This window comes from Triticum aestivum, chromosome 6D (genome assembly GCF_018294505.1).
Source record: "Triticum aestivum cultivar Chinese Spring chromosome 6D, IWGSC CS RefSeq v2.1, whole genome shotgun sequence".
Classification (NCBI taxonomy): Eukaryota; Viridiplantae; Streptophyta; class Magnoliopsida; order Poales; family Poaceae; genus Triticum; species Triticum aestivum.
In genome coordinates, this window is record NC_057811.1 from 39,574,793 (window position 1) to 39,593,619 (window position 18,827).

Consider the following 18,827-nt stretch of genomic DNA (forward strand, 5'->3'; position numbering starts at 1 on the left):
GATCTGTGATAGAAGGTGTACCCAACAGTCTCCTTTGGGTATCCTATGAAGACATATTTCTCCGATTTGGGTTTGAGCTTATTAGGATGAAACTTTTTCATATAAGCATCACAACCCCAAACTTTAAGGAACGACAACTTTGGTTTCTTGCCAAACCACAGTTCATATTGTGTCGTCTCAACGGACTTAGACGGTGCCCTTTTTAACGTGGATGCAGCTGTCTTTAATGCATAACCCCAAAACGATAGTGGTAAATCGGTAAGAGACATCATAGATTGCACCATATCTAATAAAGTACGGTTACGATGTTCGGACACACCATTACACTGTGGTGTTCCAGGTGGCGTGAGCAGTGAAACTATTTCACATTGTTTTAACTGAAGACCAAACTCGTAACTCAAATACTCTTCTCCACAATCAGATCGTAGAAACTTTATTTTCTTGTTACGATGATTTTCCACTTGACTCTGAAATTATATGAATTTTTCAAATGTTTCAGACTTTTGTTTCATTAAGTAGATATACCCATATCTGCTCAAATCATCTGTGAAGGTCAGAAAATAATGATACCCGCTACGAGCCTCAATATTCATCGGACCACATACATCAGTATGTATGATTTCCAACAAATCTGTTGCTTGCTCCATTGTTCCGGAGAACGACGTTTTAGTCATCTTGCCCAAGAGGCATGGTTCGCAAGCATCAAGTGATTCCAAAATCCCATCAGCATGGAGTTTCTTCATGCGCTTTACACCAATATGACCTAAACGGCAGTGCCACAAATAAGTTGCACTATCATTATTAACTTTGCATCTTTTGGCTTCAATATTATGAATATGTGTATCACTACGATCGAGATCCAACAAACCATTTTCATTGGGTGTATGACCATAGAAGGTTTTATTCATGTAAATAGAACAACAATTATTCTCTAACTTAAATGAATAACCGTATTACAATAAACATGATCAAATCATATTCACGCTCAACGCAAACACCAAATAACACTTATTTAGGTTCAACACTAATCCCGAAAGTGTAGGGAGCGTGCGATGATGATCATATCAATCTTGGAACCACTTCCAACACACATCGTCACTTCACCCTTAACTAGTCTCTGTTCATTCTGCAACTCCTGTTTCGAGTTACTACTCTTAGTAACTGAACCAGTATCAAATACTGAGGGGTTGCTACGAACACTAGTAAAATACACATCAATAATCTGTATATCAAATATACCTTTGTTCACTTTGCCATCCTTCTTATTCGCCAAATACTTGGGGCAGTTCCGCTTCCAGTGACCAGTCCCTTTGCAGTAGAAGCACTTAGTCTCAGGCTTAGGACCAGACTTGGGCTTCTTCACTTGAGCAGCAACTTGCTTGCCGTTCTTCTTGAAGTTCCCCTTCTTCCCTTTGCCGTTTTCTTGAAACTAGTGGTCTCGTCAACCATCAACGCTTGATGTTTTTCTTGATTTCTACCTTCGTCTATTTCAGCATCACGAAGAGCTTGGGAATTGTTTCTGTTATCCCTTGCATATTATAGTTCATCACGAAGTTCTACTAACTTGGTGATGGTGACTAGAGAATTCTGCCAATCACTATCTTATCTGGAAGATTAACTCCCACTTGATTCAAGCGATTGTAGTACCCAGACAATCTGAGCACATGCTTACTGCTTGAGCTATTCTCCTCCATCTTTTAGCTATAGAACTTGTTGGAGACTTCATATCTCTCAACTCGGGTATTTGCTTGAAATATTAACTTCAACTCCTGGAACATCTCATATGGTCCATGACGTTCAAAACGTCTTTGAAGTCCCGATTCTAAGCCGTTAAGCATGGTGCACTAAACTATCAAGTAGTCATCATATTGAGCTAGCCAAACGTTCATAACGTCTGCATTTGCTCCTGCAATAGGTCTGTCACCTAGCGGTGCATCAAGGACATAATTCTTCTGTGCAGCAATGAGGATAAACCTCAGATCACGGACCCAGTCCGCATCATTGCTACTATCATCTTTCAACTTAGTTTTCTCTAGGAACATACATAAAACATAGGGAAGCAACAACGCGAGCTATTGATCTACAACATAGATATGCTAATACTACCAGGACTAAGTTCATGATAAATTAAAGTTCAATTAATCATATTACTTAAGAACTCCCACTTAGATAGACATCCCTCTAATCCTCTAAGTGATCACGTGATCCAAATCAACTAAACCATGTCCGATCATCACGTGAGATGGAGTAGTTTCAATGGTGAACATCACTATGTTGATCATATCTACTATATGATTCACGCTCGACCTTTCGGTCTCAGTGTTCCGAGGCCATATCTGTTATATGCTAGGCTCGTCAAGTTTAACCTGAGTATTCCGCGTGTGCAACTGTTTTGCACCCGTTGTATTTGAACGTAGAGCCTATCACACCCGATCATCACGTGGTGTCTCAGCACGAAGAACTTTCGCAACGGTGCATACTCAGGGAGAACACTTATACCTTGATAATTTAGTGAGAGATCATCTTATAAAGCTACCGCCGAACTAAGCAAAATAAGATGTATAAAAGATAAACATCACATGCAATCATAATATGTGACATGATATGGCCATCATCATCTTGTGCCTTTGATCTCCATCTCCAAAGCATCGTCATGATCTCCATCGTCACCGGCATGACACCATGATCTCCATCATCTTGATCTATATCAATGTGTCGTCACATGGTCGTCTCGCCAACTATTGCTCTTGCAACTGTTGCTATCGCATAGCGATAAAGTAAAGCAATTATTTGGCACTTGCATCTTATGCAATAAAGAGACAACCATAAGGCTTCTGCCAGTTGCCGATAACTTCAACAAAACATGATCATCTCATACAACAAAATATAGCATCATGTCTTGACCATATCACATCACAACATGCCCTGCAAAAACAAGTTAGACGTCCTCTACTTTGTTGTTGCAAGTTTTACGTGGCTGCTATGGGCTGAGCAAGAACCGTTCTTACCTACGCATCAAAACCACAACGATAGTTTGTCAAGTTGGTGCTGTTTTAACCTTCACAAGGACCGGGCGTAGCCACACTCAGTTCAACTAAAGTTGGAGAAACTGACACCCGCTAGTCACCTGTGTGCATAGCACGGCGGTAAAACCAGTCTCACGTAAGCGTACGCGTAATGTCGGTCCGGGCCGCTTCATCCAACAATACCGCCGAACAAAAGTGTGACATGCTGGTAAGTAGTATGACTTATATCGCCCACAACTCACTTGTGTTCTACTCGTGCATATTACATCAACGCATAAAACCAGGCTCCGATGCCACTGTTGGGGAATGTAGTAATTTCAAAAAAATTCCTACGCACACGCAAGATCATGGTGATGCATAGCAACGAGAGGGGAGAGTGTTTGTCCATGTCCCCTCGTAGACCGAAAGCGGAAGCGTTAGCACAACGCGGTTGATGTAGTCGTACGTCTTCACGATCCGACCGATCAAGTACCGAACGCACGGCACCTCCGAGTTCAGCACATGTTCAACTCGATGACGTCCCTCGAACTCCGATCCAGCCGAGCTTTGAGGGAGAGTTCCGTCAGCACGACGGCGTGGTGACGATAATGATGTTCTACCGACGCAGGGCTTCGCCTAAGCACCGCTACGATATGACCGAGGTGGATTATGGTGGAGGGGGCACCGCACACGGCTAACAGATCCAAGGGATCAATTATTGTGTCTATGGGGTGCCCCCTGCCCCCGTATATAAAGGAGCAAGGGAGGAGGAGGCCGGCCCTAGGAGGGGCGCGCCAAGGGAGTAGGATTCCTACTCGTAGTTGGAGTAGGTTTCCTCCTTTCCTAGTCCAACTAGGAGAAGGGGGAAAAGGGGGGAAGAGGAGAAGGAAGGGAGAGGGGGGCCGCGCCCCAAACACCTTGTCCAATTTGGACTGGGCTTGGGAGGGGCGCGCGCCACCTCTTGGCTGCTGCCTCTCCTTCCCACTAAGGCCCATTAAGGCCCAATACTTCTTTCCCGTATTCCCGTAACTCCCCGGTACTCCAAAAATACCCGAATCACTCGGAACCTTTCCGATGTCCGAATATAGTCGTCCAATATATCGATCTTTACGTCTCGATCATTTCGAGACTCCTCGTCATGTCCCCGATCTCATCCGGGACTCCGAACTACCTTCGGTACATCAAAACACATAAACTCATAATATAACCATCATCGAACTTTAAGCGTGCGGACCCTACGGGTTCGAGAACTATGTAGACATGACCGAGACACGTCTCCGGTCAATAACCAATAGCGAAACCTGGATGCTCATATTGGCTCCTACATATTCTATGAAGATCTTTATCGGTCAGACCGCATAACAACATACGTTGTTCCCTTTGTCATCGGTATGTTACTTGCCCGAGATTCGATCGTCGGTATCTCAATACCTAGTTCAATCTCATTACCGGCAAGTCTCTTTACTCGTTCTGTAATACATCATCCGCAACTAACTCATTAGTTGCAATGCTTGCAAGGCTTATAGTGATGTGCATTACCGAGTGGGCCCAGAGATACCTCTCCGACAATCGGAGTGACAAATCCTAATCTCGAAATACGCCAACCCAACAAGTACCTTCGGAGACACCTGTAGAGCACCTTTATAATCACCCAGTTACGTTGTGACGTTTGGTAGCACACAAAGTGTTCCTCCGGTAAACGGGAGTTGCATAATCTCATAGTCATAGGAACATGTATAAGTCATGAAGAAAGCAATAGCAACATACTAAACGATCAAGTGCTAAGCTAACGGAATGGGTCAAGTCAATCATATCATTCTCCTAATGTTGTGATCCCGTTAATCAAATGACAACTCTTTGTCTATGGCTAGAAAACATAGCCATCTTTGATCAACGAGCTAGTCAAGTAGAGGCATACTAGTGACACTCTGTTTGTCTATGTATTCACACATGTATCATGTTTCCGGTTAATACAATTCTAGCATGAATAATAAACATTTATCATGATATAAGGAAATAAATAATAACTTTATTATTGCCTCTAGGGCATATTTCCTTCAAAAACATCAAAAATTGCTACTCAATAAAACATCTAAAACATCAAAACATAATATCATCGTATCATCAAGTTTTCATATATCATCATATATCATCGAACAAAATTAGAACAGAAAAAATTGACCAAGTTTTCATATATCATCATCATCATCCACTAGAAAAAAAATTGACCAAGTTTTCATATATATATCATCATCATCCACTAGAAAAAAAATTGACCAAGTTTTCATATATATATCATCATCATCATCATCATCTACAACAAAAAAAATTGACCAAGTTTTCATATATTATCATATCATCATCATCACCATCATCTACTACAAAAATGTTCATTCATCCATCCATATTCAAAATGTTCATATTACAATATCACCAAAAAAATCTATGAACATAAAAAATTCTAACTTTTGCATATTCTTTGCATATGAACATACATACATATTTTTTTGCATATTCTTTGTAGGAGCACTACCAAATATGTAAATAAAGCACTCCAAGTAAGAAAAGGCAGTTCTATAAAATATCCCAAGTCAAATAGACACACTGCCAGAAGAAGCTTGCCGTCACCCAGTTGTGTGTGCGACATGACGTCCTCGTCTACCACTACCACCTGGCCACAACGCCTTGCGAGCGTTTCTCCAAGTTTATCAACAGCTCCGACTACAGTTTCACTGCGGTGGACACCACCAACGATCTAAAAGCGCTCAAGGTTTCGGTCTTGAAATGCCCGAATCTTGTCAACATACAGCGCCACTATAAGGTCTGGGGCAGCGACAAAAACAAACTGAACTCCCTGGTTGACCTTGCCTCGGCCATCATCGACCCCTACTACGCGAAGATGAAGAAAGAGAGCAATAAGGACAAGAACGCCTGGCACAGTGTGTGGCATGAGAGACTGGATGAACAACATGTCAAGTACGCGGCCATGGACGCGTACACAAGCTACGAGATGTACAGGCGCATCGTTGACACGAGGAACTGTCTTCTTCCTGACCCAGACAAGGGATCGAGCCACATAGCAGTGGTGGGAGCGTCACAAGAAGTAGATGACTAGACGATCGTTTCTCCTACTTTAGAATGCATGCAATTGTTTATTAAGGTGTGTGCGAATGATCTGTATAGTCACTTATGTAATTGGATGTTTATTTCAGCATATATATATATACACACACATATTATTCTACTGTAGACAGAGCAATTCACACGGCTTATTAGCAGCAATCGTTTGTGTTATTATTGGTCTTCGCACACATTTCTGATTACGGACCTGTTTGCCGCGTATCACACACATCTTGTTCAGTTGAACCGTTTCCATTGTGTTGCCTAATCACACACAGTTTATCCCAGTGAACCGTATGCTGTATATCGCACACGCCTTCATCTGGCTGCCCGTTTATTTTGTTCCTCCTCATCCCAAACAGTTAATTGAGCTGAACCATATGCCCTACATCGCACACGCAACTAAATTCTGAACCGTATTTGATGCATCCGTCATCGCAAACGTTTTGCACCTTTTTGACGGTTTTTTACACCATCGTTTGTGATTATTCGCACACAGTTTCGTCGAAGGGTCTCTGATCGTAATGTCGCGTTTGGACCATCCTGCAATAGTGGAATTATGATCGCAGGACATAGTGAGTGGTGATTGCCACCTCCGAACACGTCGACAATGATGACCTAGTGGATGCTGGTGGAGCTAATGATCCAGCTGGATTCCCTCGATAAGAAATGGGACACGACCGACATAGTTGTCAGCATGGACGACAATTGCTGGCGCAGGAAACATGGCGGGCCTCCCGGTACCTGTATGAAGATCCCTCAAGGAGTACATAGGATGGAGAGTAACATAATCCACAAAAAGAAAGGTTATCCTAGCCAAGACTTTGTAGGTATCTACCAATTTACAACTATGAAGTTCTCAAGTGAACCCAATGAAATTCGTAAATCCTTCACTAATTAGTCTTTGTCACTGCTCGTTAGTGGGAGTTACACCATAATCAACAAAGTTGACCCAGATAACCTAAGGCTTTAGCTTCTCCACTGCATGGTGAGGTGTTATTGTCGAGCTAGTAATGCAAGGGTAGGTGGTGCAGTGACCCATCCTAGGTCTGGAACAAGAGGGGAGAACACTACGAAATAGACACTTCACTATAAAAAGAATCGGGCACACATGTCGTTTTATCTTATTACATGAGGTATAAATGAAGGAGATGTTTGGTGTGCTGAAAAGATTACATAATTGGTTGTGAGAAATAAGGAAGCCAAAAAAAACACAATTGTGTTTATCAGATGCAATCGAAAATCATATTTTCATAGCCCTCATGGTGACAAAAATAGGATGACGCTTTGATCCATCAATTACTATACGTTGTTTAATTGCAACACAAGAATATGTAACTAGTATAATTAGCAGGGATCCTTCCCTCAAAAAATACTTAATCTCTTTCTTTTTTAAAACTATTTTTTTTAGATTTTTTTTAGATAGTGACACTCTTCAGAAGCAGAAAAGAGGAGTAGCGGGTGACAAGATGGTTCCGATGGAGAAAGAAAAATGCATCCCTTTGTCAAAATGGAAGGGACAAAATGGTCATTTTCTATTATTTGCAGGCTTGAAATCTATGTGAAAATGATCTGAAGTTGGCCTTTTTTTTTTCAAGAAGTTGGTCATCTCAATCTGGACAAACCAAAGTAGGTGGGGGGGGGGGGGGGGGGTGGGGAGATATATTACAGACCCAAATAATGTGAAGCATTAATTCATAATTCACAGAGAATTTATGTTTGTTTTTTACTGATGCACAACCATCAAGTAAAGTCACTCACCACTAACAAGTTCAGCGACCCTCCCCTAAACAGGATGGGGTACAATTAAGAAAAATGGAAGGACAAGACGAAGGATCGATATATTACAGATTGGACTAGTTGCAAGCACCAGTTTCTCTCCAGTTATAACACTCATGGAAGGTATACTGTGAGGAAGTGTGCCCACCTTGTAAATATCGGAAGCAATCATGCATAGTATCCCGATACCATATTGCTAATTAGCCAAGTACAATTATCTGGTACTTGTACATGCCACAAGTATTTGCTTCCAATACTAACTTAGCTCCACAGCAGTTAACAAAGTTCGTCGCGGATTCTTTGACGCCAATAAGATATATGCATGCCCAGCGACAAAATGTGGTCAACTCCATGAACTGTTGACGTTAGTTCAGAACCTCAAGCCCCTTTCACTTAAGAATGTAGGATACCCCACACACAGTGATAAAGATGCAATCAGTTTCAGCCTAGTATATTCAACTTTTACCAGCATATTCCAGCTGCAGGCAGAGACACGATGAATATTGCAGCATTTACTCCACAGGCTGTTCGGGATCGATAGCCAAACTCCGGCCTGATGGTAGACATAGAAATTTATACGAGCATTGCTTCCTAGCTAGAAAAGCATCAAGCAAATGTCATATATATACGTGCGCGGAAAATAAAACCACCGATTAAACTTCACATATTGCTGTATATAATTGAAAAGACAATGACGTTTCCAACACAAGCATGAGTTTCTAAACCAACTTAGGCAGAACAAAGCCCAATTGCAAAGGGTTACCACCAGCTCCATCCCATTTACAACTTTCGGAAGTTATTTTTTCATCCCTACCCATTAGAACATTAATTTCGGCACTGAATTCTTTCTGCATCAACGCCATCTACTTTCAAAATGAACATAAGGCAGTGCAATCTTCAGGCATCAACCCTGTCTATGGCTGTCTGAAGGGGTCAGCCACTGACAAATCATGGATATGGTCCTCTACATGTTTGTCAATAAAAAACAGAGAATTCCTGAATTCAAATTGAGCATCTCGAGAAGCTCTGTTTTCGACTTGGAGCAGGCTGTGCTGGTGAGCCACCAATTCATCACTGTAGTCGTTCCATACAAGAAACTCAATTTTCTTTAGCACTTTTGCATTCAGAACAAAGAATCTGGCCAAGTGAACCTGTTTCTCATAGCTCATGTATAACGTCAACATCACTTTCTTTAGATGGGTCTGAAGGCATTCAATTGGATATAGTGGGTCACCCTGAGGCTCAAATTTCTTATGTGTCTGATAGTATTCGTGAAACTGCAAAAAGGAAAGGAGAGGCATGTGTCAAAGCGTTGCTGTCAATGCATACATTTAAAGCGAGCAAAGATGAATACTCACACTGACGTAGAGCTTTTCCAAACATGGGAACCACCTGAGGACGCCAAGAACTGCATCCAATTGAAGAGAAGAACACGTGAGGGCCAAAACCTTCACGGTGTGTATCGAGTTTGCCGAGCTGACGGGGCTCATTCCCTGAAGAAAATAAACAGCCAACATCAAAAACAATTATCTCCATGTAACGAATGCTGGATGATGTCTGTTGCTGCTACCTGAAAGATCCGGAATTTGCACGAGTCTGCTGAGAAAGGCCCCAATATCTTCAGCTTAGGTGCCCTAATAACCCGGATAGTAACGCAATCATTCCGGTGACAATACGGCAATAATAACCTTTCAAGGCGAGGAGCATCCTCGAGGACCAATTCTGTTTTTTCACCAGAGTTATCACGAAAGCCAATGCTTCTAAGAGTTGGCGAGCAAACACGGAGGCAACCAGCTGTAGCATGAACTTGGAGCATGTATAAGCTTTCCAAGGCATGGCAGCCCGAGAGCAAGCTCTGGAACGCGTCCCCGGAGAAGGAAACATAATGCAACGAGAGCTCCTTGAGGAGAGGGAAATTGAAGGACAGTGGGACTGTGTCAGAGAAACCGCAGTTCCTGATCTTGGCAACGAGGAGGGTGGATGCCGAGCGGAACGTGGATTGCGGCAACTGATATTTGCCCTTGGATGCCAAGAGGTACTCATAGCCGATATCGAGCTCCTGGAGGTTGGCGAGGGCCGGGGAGTCGAACCAGCTCTCCACCTCCGCGTAGAGATCGCCGGCCCCGAGGAAGAGGAAGGAGAATCGGCGGGCGGGGCCAGGGTGTTGGGATATTATCTTGGAGACAGCGGTGGTGGGGACGGCGTAGCGATCGAAGACCGGGACAGGGAGGAAGGCGAGGACCTCGAGGCTGAGAGGCGCGGAGCGCCACAGGTGGCGCCATCGGCGGGAGAGGATCTGCGTGCGACCGCCATCTTTGGTTGGGAGGAGGGAGATGATGGTTCCGAGGAGGGCGTCAGCAAGGTGGCTGATGAGATCGCCGGAGTTCACGTCGCAGTCGCCACTCCGCGCCCGCTTCCACGCGGTTCCATGGGATTCCTGTTCGTTGCGAGCGGGTCTCGCCGCCGCTGCCTCCTCCTTCTCCATGGTCGGCGGCTAGCGAGACGGAGCGTTTGGGTGGAGTCGGCGGAGCTCGAATCTCGATCGATGGTGGTTTTGGGCTTGGGCTTTGGAGTTTCCCAAATTAATGGTACATGATATAGTAGAAGAAGAAAAAAGAATAAATACCTTCCAATATGCCTATTTCAGTTTCAATCTGTGTCGGCTCAAACAAAAAGTTTCAATTTGTGTGTTTTTTTCCTGCGAATGGAACATTTCATTACTTGCTAAGTGGATTAATCACTTAAGTGGACACATGATGGGCGTCCCATATGAAGATCCCTCAAGGAGGGATGGAGAGGGACGAAATCCACGAAACGGAGGATTATCCCGGCCAAGACTTTGTAGGTCTCTACCAATTTACAACTGTGGGTTTTGAACCCAATGAAAATCATAAATCCTTCACTCGTTTATCGTAAGTGGGAATCACTGTGGGTCTCATTTTGTTAGTGCTTCCGCTCCACCTATGGTGCTCATTCTGCGGCTGGGGACTTCATCGACATCAAGCGAAGCTTTGTTGTCCATTATGTTGTAGTGCTTGGTGTTGTTGAGGTTTGTAAGTTGTCTAGTAGCACCATGTATCTGCCGTCTTTTTCTTTTTCCTCTTGTAAGGTGCTGTCCGATGTAACTCCTGGCCGGTTGATGGCTTTGTTAATTCAAAGCAGGGCTCTCTCTCGAGCCTTCGTTCTAAAAAAACAGTGGGAATTACACCATAATTAACATAGTTGATCCCGATGTGACCTAAACCTTTAGCTTCTCCATTGCATGGTGGGATGTTGTTGTCGAGCCAGTAGTGCAAAGCAAGGTTTTTTTCTTGATTCCGATTTTTTTCGGTAGGGACAGGGAAAATCTCAGAATTCTCGGACAATTTTCATCCAAATGTTTTAAATGAATTTTGAATTCAAAAAATTTATTCCTTGATATAAACTGTATGTGCCTTACCCATCTTCTCTACGCAGGGAAGCTCGCTAGTTCGAATCACGCTTCCTGTGTTGGGCTACTTTAATTTTCTAATTTTTGTAAAGGAAAAACTTTAAAAAGTAAGTTGGCAAAACTAGGATTCGGCCCTGTGACCCCCAGAGGTAGGCAAGCGACTCGTAAAATCGTACTACGAGTATCCTTGTGTTCAAAACGCCATACGGGTGCTATTTGACAAATATTAGCTGTATAAATTCAAATAATTTAAAATTTTCGGGTGATATTTGAGTATTTCGCTGGGTAACGGAAGGTCCGGTTTCTGAAAATCTCGGCCGAGAAAAAAAAACCTGGTGCAAAGGTAGGTGGTGCGGTGACACATCCTGGGTCGGAACAAGAAGGAGAGCACTATGAAATAGACACTTCGCTATAAAAGGAATCGGGCACGCATGTCGCTTTAACTTCTTACATGAAGTATAAATGAAGAAGGAGATACGTGGTGTGATGAAAAATTGTCCGGTGGTTATATAATTGGTTGTGAAAGTAAGAAAGCAAATAAAAATCGGTGTTGTTTATCAGACATAGTCGGAAATCATATTTTCATTGTCCCACACGGTGATAAAAACAGGATGACTCTTTGAGCAGTCAATGACTATATGTTTGTTGCTACCCATGAATATCTAATTAGTATAATTAGCATGAATCTTCCATGAAAAAACACTTTTAATATCTTTCTTTCATAAAACTATTTTTAGATTATTTTTAGCATTTTTAGGTAGTGGCACTCTTCAGAAGCAGAGAAGAGGAGTAGCTAGAGTGGGGGTGACATGATGGTTCCGGTGGAGAAAGAAAAATGCATCCCTTTGTGAAAATGACAAGGATAAAATGGTCATTTTCTACTAATTTGCCTGTTCTAGTGGCCAACCCATCTTCTCTACGCAGGGAAGCTCGCTAGTTCGAATCACGCTTCCTGTGTTGGGCTACTTTAATTTTCTAATTTTTGTAAAGGAAAAACTTTAAAAAGTAAGTTGGCAAAACTAGGATTCGGCCCTGTGACCCCCAGAGGTAGGCAAGCGACTCGTAAAATCGTACTACGAGTATCCTTGTGTTCAAAACGCCATACGGGTGCTATTTGACAAATATTAGCTGTATAAATTCAAATAATTTAAAATTTTCGGGTGATATTTGAGTATTTCGCTGGGTAACGGAAGGTCCGGTTTCTGAAAATCTCGGCCGAGAAAAAAAAACCTGGTGCAAAGGTAGGTGGTGCGGTGACACATCCTGGGTCGGAACAAGAAGGAGAGCACTATGAAATAGACACTTCGCTATAAAAGGAATCGGGCACGCATGTCGCTTTAACTTCTTACATGAAGTATAAATGAAGAAGGAGATACGTGGTGTGATGAAAAATTGTCCGGTGGTTATATAATTGGTTGTGGAAGTAAGAAAGCAAATAAAAATCGGTGTTGTTTATCAGACATAGTCGGAAATCATATTTTCATTGTCCCACACGGTGATAAAAACAGGATGACTCTTTGAGCAGTCAATGACTATATGTTTGTTGCTACCCATGAATATCTAATTAGTATAATTAGCATGAATCTTCCCTGAAAAAACACTTTTAATATATTTCTTTCATAAAACTATTTTTAGATTATTTTTAGCATTTTTAGGTAGTGGCACTCTTCAGAAGCAGAGAAGAGGAGTAGCTAGGGGTGGGGGTGACATGATGGTTCCGGTGGAGAAAGAAAAATGCATCCCTTTGTGAAAATGACAAGGATAAAATGGTCATTTTCTACTAATTTGCAGGCTTGAAATCTATGTCAAATTGATCTAAAATTAGCATCCAAAGTAGTGGGGGGGGGGGGGGGGGGGGGTGATATATCAAAGTCCCAAACATTGTGAGGCATTAATTCAAAATTAACAAAAAAATTATGCTGTTTTTTACTAATGCACAAAACCATCAACTAAAATCATTCACCACTAGCAAATTCAGCCACCCTCCCTTAAACAAGATGGATTAAAATTAAGGAAAATGGAAGGACAGGACTAAGAATCAGTTTCTCTCCAGTACACTCATGGAAGATATACTGCATGGAAGTGTGCCTATCCTACTTGCTACAGTACCATTCTTCTACCAAATTACTAGCAAAGTGCAAGTATCTAGTCTTGTACATGCAACAAATATTTGCTTACCATACTAATTTAGCAAAGCTCCACAAGAAGTTTCAAAGTTCGTCGCTGATTATTTGATGTCCATGTGAAAGATGCATGCATGTCCAACGACAAAATGTCATCAACTCCATCAAAACTGCTGACGTTTGTTCCGGACCTCAAGCGATTTACTTAAGAATGTAGGATACCCCATACGCAGTGAAAAAGATGCAATGAATTTCAGTTCAGTACATTCAGATTTTACTAGGGAGATCAACTAGCATATTCCAGCTGCAGGCAGAGACAAGATGAATGTTGCGGCATTCACTCCCCCAGACTGTTCGGCATCTATAGCCAAACTCCAGACTGATGGTAGACAGAGAAAAATTATAGAATCGTTGCTTCCTAGTTTGATAAGCATCGAACAAATGTCATATGTGCGTGGAAAATAAAATCAGCAACTAAACTTCCCATAGTTCTGTATATATAACTGAAAAGACAATTAAGTATCCAACACAAGCATGTGTTTCTGAACCAGCTTAGGCAGAACAAAGCCACAATTGCAAACGGTCAGAGTTTCCGTGGATGGGGTTTTACCAGTTATAACTTCGGCAGTGAATTTTTTTTTTTTTTTGCATTCCTACCCATCAGAAAATTCTAGCACTGAACTCCTTTTTGCATCAAACCTATCTACAAAATGAGCCAAAGACAGAGCAATCTTCAGGCATCAACCCTGTCTATGGCTGTCTGAAGGGGTCGGCCACCGACAAATCATGCATATGCCACTCGACATGTTTATCAACACAAAAATAAATATTCCTGAATTCAAATTGAGCATCTCGAGAAGCTCTGTTTTCGACTTGGAGCAGCGTTTGTTGACGAGCCACAAATTCATCGTTGTAGTGGTCCCCACGTACTTGGAATTCAATTTTGTTTAGCACTTTCGCATTCAATACAAAGAACCTGACAAAATCAATCTGTTGCTCAGAGCCTTTGAATAACTTCAACACCACTATTTTTAGATGGGTCTGAAGGCATTCCACTGGATGTAGTGGGTCATACTGATGTTCATTTTGCTTAAACGTCCTATAGTGTGCGTGGAGCTGCGAAACCGAAAAAATTCATATATTAAAGCGTTGCTAACTAGACTAGTTAATATGTCAGTCAAAGCATACAATTAAAGCAAGCAAAGATGAATACTCACGGTGACATAGAGCTTTTCCAAACAGGGGAACCACCTGAGGACGTCAAGAATTGCATTCAATTGAGGATTATTAGAACACCCGAGGGCCAAAACCTTCACGGTGCGTATCGAGTTTGCTGAGCTGACTGGGCTCATTCCCTGGAGAAAACAAACCGACATCAAAAATAATTATTTGTATGTAAGAATGTTGAATGATGGCTGTTGCTACTTGCTACTACCTGGAAGACCGGGAGTTTGCACGCGCCGGGTGAGAAAGGCCCGAATATCTCCAGTTTAGGTGCCCTAATAACCCGGATAGTAACCTTTCAAGGCGAGGAGCATCCTCGAGGACCAATTCTGTTTTTTCAGGAGAGCTATCACGGAAGGCAATGCTTCTAATAGTCGAGCAAACACGGAGGCAACCGCCAGCAGCATGAACTTGGACCATGCATAAGCTCTCCAAGGCATGGCAGCCAGAGAGCAGTGTGTGGAAGCCGTCCACTGAGATGGAAATATCAACTAGGGTGAGCTGCTTGAGGACGGGGCAATTCATGGACAGTGCGACTGCATCAGGGAAACGGCAGTCCCTGATATCGGCAACGAGGAGGGTGGATGCGGAGCGGAACGCAGATCGCGGCAACCGGTATTTGGTCTTGGTCTCACGTGCAGAGGGGTAGTCATAGCCGCCGATTTCCAGCTCCTGGAGGTTGGCGAGGGCTCGGGAGTCCAGCAAGCTCTCCACGTCTGCGTAGAGGCCGCAGGCATGCAGGCTGGGGAAGGAGAATCGGCGGGCGGGGCCAGAGTGTTGGGAGATTATCTTGGAGACAGCGGAGGAGGGGATGAAGTGGCGCCATCGGCGGCAGAGGACCTGCGTGCAGCCGCCGTCCTTGGTGGGGAGGAGGGAGACGATGGTGCCGAGTGTAAGTTTTGAATAGAACTATTGTTATTGATTTGCTGGCCGCATATAGCGGTATATATAAGAGTTTACAAGCCAACTAGACCTATTACAATACGACTAGGACTAGATAACTTGAGAGCCAACAAATAGTCTAACATACCCCCGCAGTATCAACGGGAGGCTCGACAACGTTGAGACTGGATCGAATATTACAAAATGAAGTAGATGGCAGTCCTTTGGTAAAAATATCAGCAAATTGAGCCGTAGAAGGAACATAGAGCACCCGAACTTGTCCAAGAGCCACCTTCTCTCGCAAACAAAGTGTATATCAATCTCAATATGTTTAGTCCGGCGATGTTGAACAGGATTCCCAGACATGTAAACAGCTGATATGTTATCACAATAAACAATGGTAGCATGTGCAAGCGGTCGATGCAACTCTGAGAGCAACTGATGAAGCTAGATCGTATCAGCCACAGCATGTGCAACAACACGATATTCAGCTTTAGCGGACGAGCGGGAGACGGTTACCTGCCTTTTCGAGGACCAAGAAATCAAATTGTCACCAAGAAAAACACAGAAACCGGATGTAGATCGTCGAGTGTCGGGACAACCAGCCTAGTCTGCATCAGAATACGCGGTGAGAGAGGTGGGGGATGAATTGTTTATGTGGAGACCATGATCAAGAGTACCTTTGAGATACCGAAGGATGCGTTTGATATGATTATAGTGAGGAATTCGAGGATCATGCATATAGAGACAAGCTTGTTGGACGGCAAATGAGATTTCAGGATGAGTAATGGTAAGATACTGGAGAGCACCGGCAAGACTACGATAAAGAGTAGGATCAGAGAAAGGATCACCATTGGAAGAAAGTTTGAAACTAGTGTCGACAGGAGTACGGGAAGGATGACAGTCTAGCATACCAGCTGTTGGGAATTTAAAATTTTCCTACGCTCACCAAGATGCATCTATGGAGTGTACTAGCAACGAGGGGAAGGGAGTGCATCTACATACCCTTGTAGATCGCGAGCGGAAGCGTTCCAATGAACGTGGATGACGGAGTCGTACTCGCCGTGATCCAAATCACCGATGACCGAGTGCCGAACGGACGGCACCTCCGCGTTCAACACACGTACGGTGCAGCGACGTCTCCTCCTTCTTGATCCAGCAAGGGGGAAGGAGAGGTTGATGGAGATCCAGCAGCACGACGGCGTGGTGGTGGATGTAGCGGGTCTCCGGCAGGGCTTCGCCGAGCTTCTGCGAGAGAGAGAGAGAGGTGTTGCAGGGGAGGAGGGAGGCGCCCAAGGCTGTAGGTTGCTGCCCTCCCTCCCCCCTTTATATAGGCCCCCTGGGGGGGGGGCGCCGGCCCTATAGATGGGATCTCAAGGGGGGGGCGGCGGCCAAAGGGGGGAAAAAGGTTGCCTTGCCCCCCAAGGCAAGGGGGAAGCCTCCCCTCCCTAGGGTTTGCAACCCTAGGCGCATGGGGGGAGGCCCATGGGGGGGCGCCCAGCCCACTAGGGGCTGGTTCCCTTCCACTTTCAGCCCACGGGGCTCTCCGGGATAGGTGGCCCCACCCGGTGGACCCCCGGGACCCTTCCGGTGGTCCCGGTACAATACCGGTAACCCCCGAAACTTTCCCGGTGGCCGAAACTTGACTTCCTATATATAATTCTTCACCTCCGGACCATTCCGGAACCTCTCGTGACATCCGGGATCTCATCCAGGACTCCGAACAACTTTCGGGTTTCCGCATACACATATCTCTACAACCCTAGCGTCACCGAACCTTAAGTGTGTAGACCCTACGGGTTCGGGAGACATGCAGACATGACCGAGACGCCTCTCCGGTCAATAACCAACAGCGGGATCTGGATACCCATGTTGGCTCCCACATGTTCCACGATGATCTCATCGGATGAACCACGGTGTCGAGGATTCAATCAATCCCGTATGTAATTCCCTTTGTCAATCGGTATGTTACTTGCCCGAGATTCGATCGTCGGTATCCCAATACCTTGTTCTATCTCGTTACCGGCAAGTCTCTTTACTCGTACCGCAATGCATGATCCCGTGACTAACGCCTTAGTCACATAGAGCTCATTATGATGATGCATTACCGAGTGGGCCCAGAGATACCTCTCCGTCACAGGGAGTGACAAATCCCAGTCTCGATCCGTGCCAACCCAACAGACACTTTCGGAGATACCCGTAGTGCACCTTTATAGTCACCCAGTTACGTTGTGACGTTTGGCACACCCAAAGCACTCCTACGGTATCCGGGAGTTGCACGATCTCATGGTCTAAGGAAAAGATACTTGACATTGGAAAAGCTCTAGCAAACGAAACTACACGATCTTTTATGCTATGCTTAGGATTGGGTCTTGTCCATCACATCATTCTCCTAATGATGTGATCCCGTTATCAATGACATCCAATGTCCATAGTCAGGAAACCATGACTATCTGTTGATCAACGAGCTAGTCAACTAGAGGCTTACTAGGGACACGTTGTGGTCTATGTATTCACACATGTATTACGATTTCCGGACAATACAATTATATCATGAATAATAGACAATTACCATGAACAAAGAAATATAATAATAACCATTTATTATTGCCTCTAGGGCATATTTCCAACACCAGCACGATTGAGATGATCTAGAATGTATTGACGCTGGGAAAGAAACAGACCAGATGAATCTCGAATCACTGCAATACCTAAGAAATGATGAAGAAGACCAAGATCGGTCATAGAAAACTTAGAACGTACATGAGTAATGATGCGGTCCAAAAAAGGTTGAGAAGATGCAGTGAGAACGATATCGTCAACATAAAGAAGTAAGTAGGCAATGTCAGAATTATGATGGTAGACAAAGAGAGAGGCGTCAGAAATAGAGGGAATAAAGCCTATGGTTTGAATAAAGGAAGAAAAGCATTGAAACCATGCACGTGGAGCTTGTTTGAGACCATAGGGAGATTTTTGAAGAAGAAAAATATGGTTGGGATAGGAAGGGTCTTCAAAACCGAGAGGTTGCTAACAATAGACGGTCTCTTGAAGAGAACCATGAAGAAAGGTATTTTTGACGTCTAATTGGTGAATAGTCCAGCTGGAGGAGACAGCAAGGCTGAGAACAGTGCGTATGGTACTGGGCTTAACTACAGGAGAAAAGGTTTCATCGTAATCAATGCCATCCTGTTGGGAATAGCCGCGACATACCCAACGTGCTTTGTAGCGGGAAAGAGTACCATCGGAGTGAAACTTCTGGAGAAA

General features: G+C 43.8%; 1 protein-coding gene across 1 annotated transcript; it reads right to left on the reverse strand.

Moving 5' to 3' along the window:
- Nucleotides 1-9,374: 9,374 nt before the first annotated feature.
- On the reverse strand, nucleotides 9,375-10,754 carry LOC123140968 (F-box/LRR-repeat protein At3g03360-like). Its single transcript, XM_044560223.1, has one exon. The coding sequence runs from the start codon at nucleotides 10,387-10,389 to the stop codon at nucleotides 9,421-9,423; it is 969 nt and encodes a 322-aa protein (XP_044416158.1). The 5' UTR covers nucleotides 10,390-10,754; the 3' UTR covers nucleotides 9,375-9,420.
- Between the last annotated feature and the right edge of the window lie 8,073 nt (nucleotides 10,755-18,827).

Bases quoted from the DNA above. Each gene is read 5' to 3' on its own strand.
- LOC123140968 (XM_044560223.1), bottom strand. From the start codon at position 10,389: ATGGAGAAGGAGGAGGCAGCGGCGGCGAGACCCGCTCGCAACGAACAG.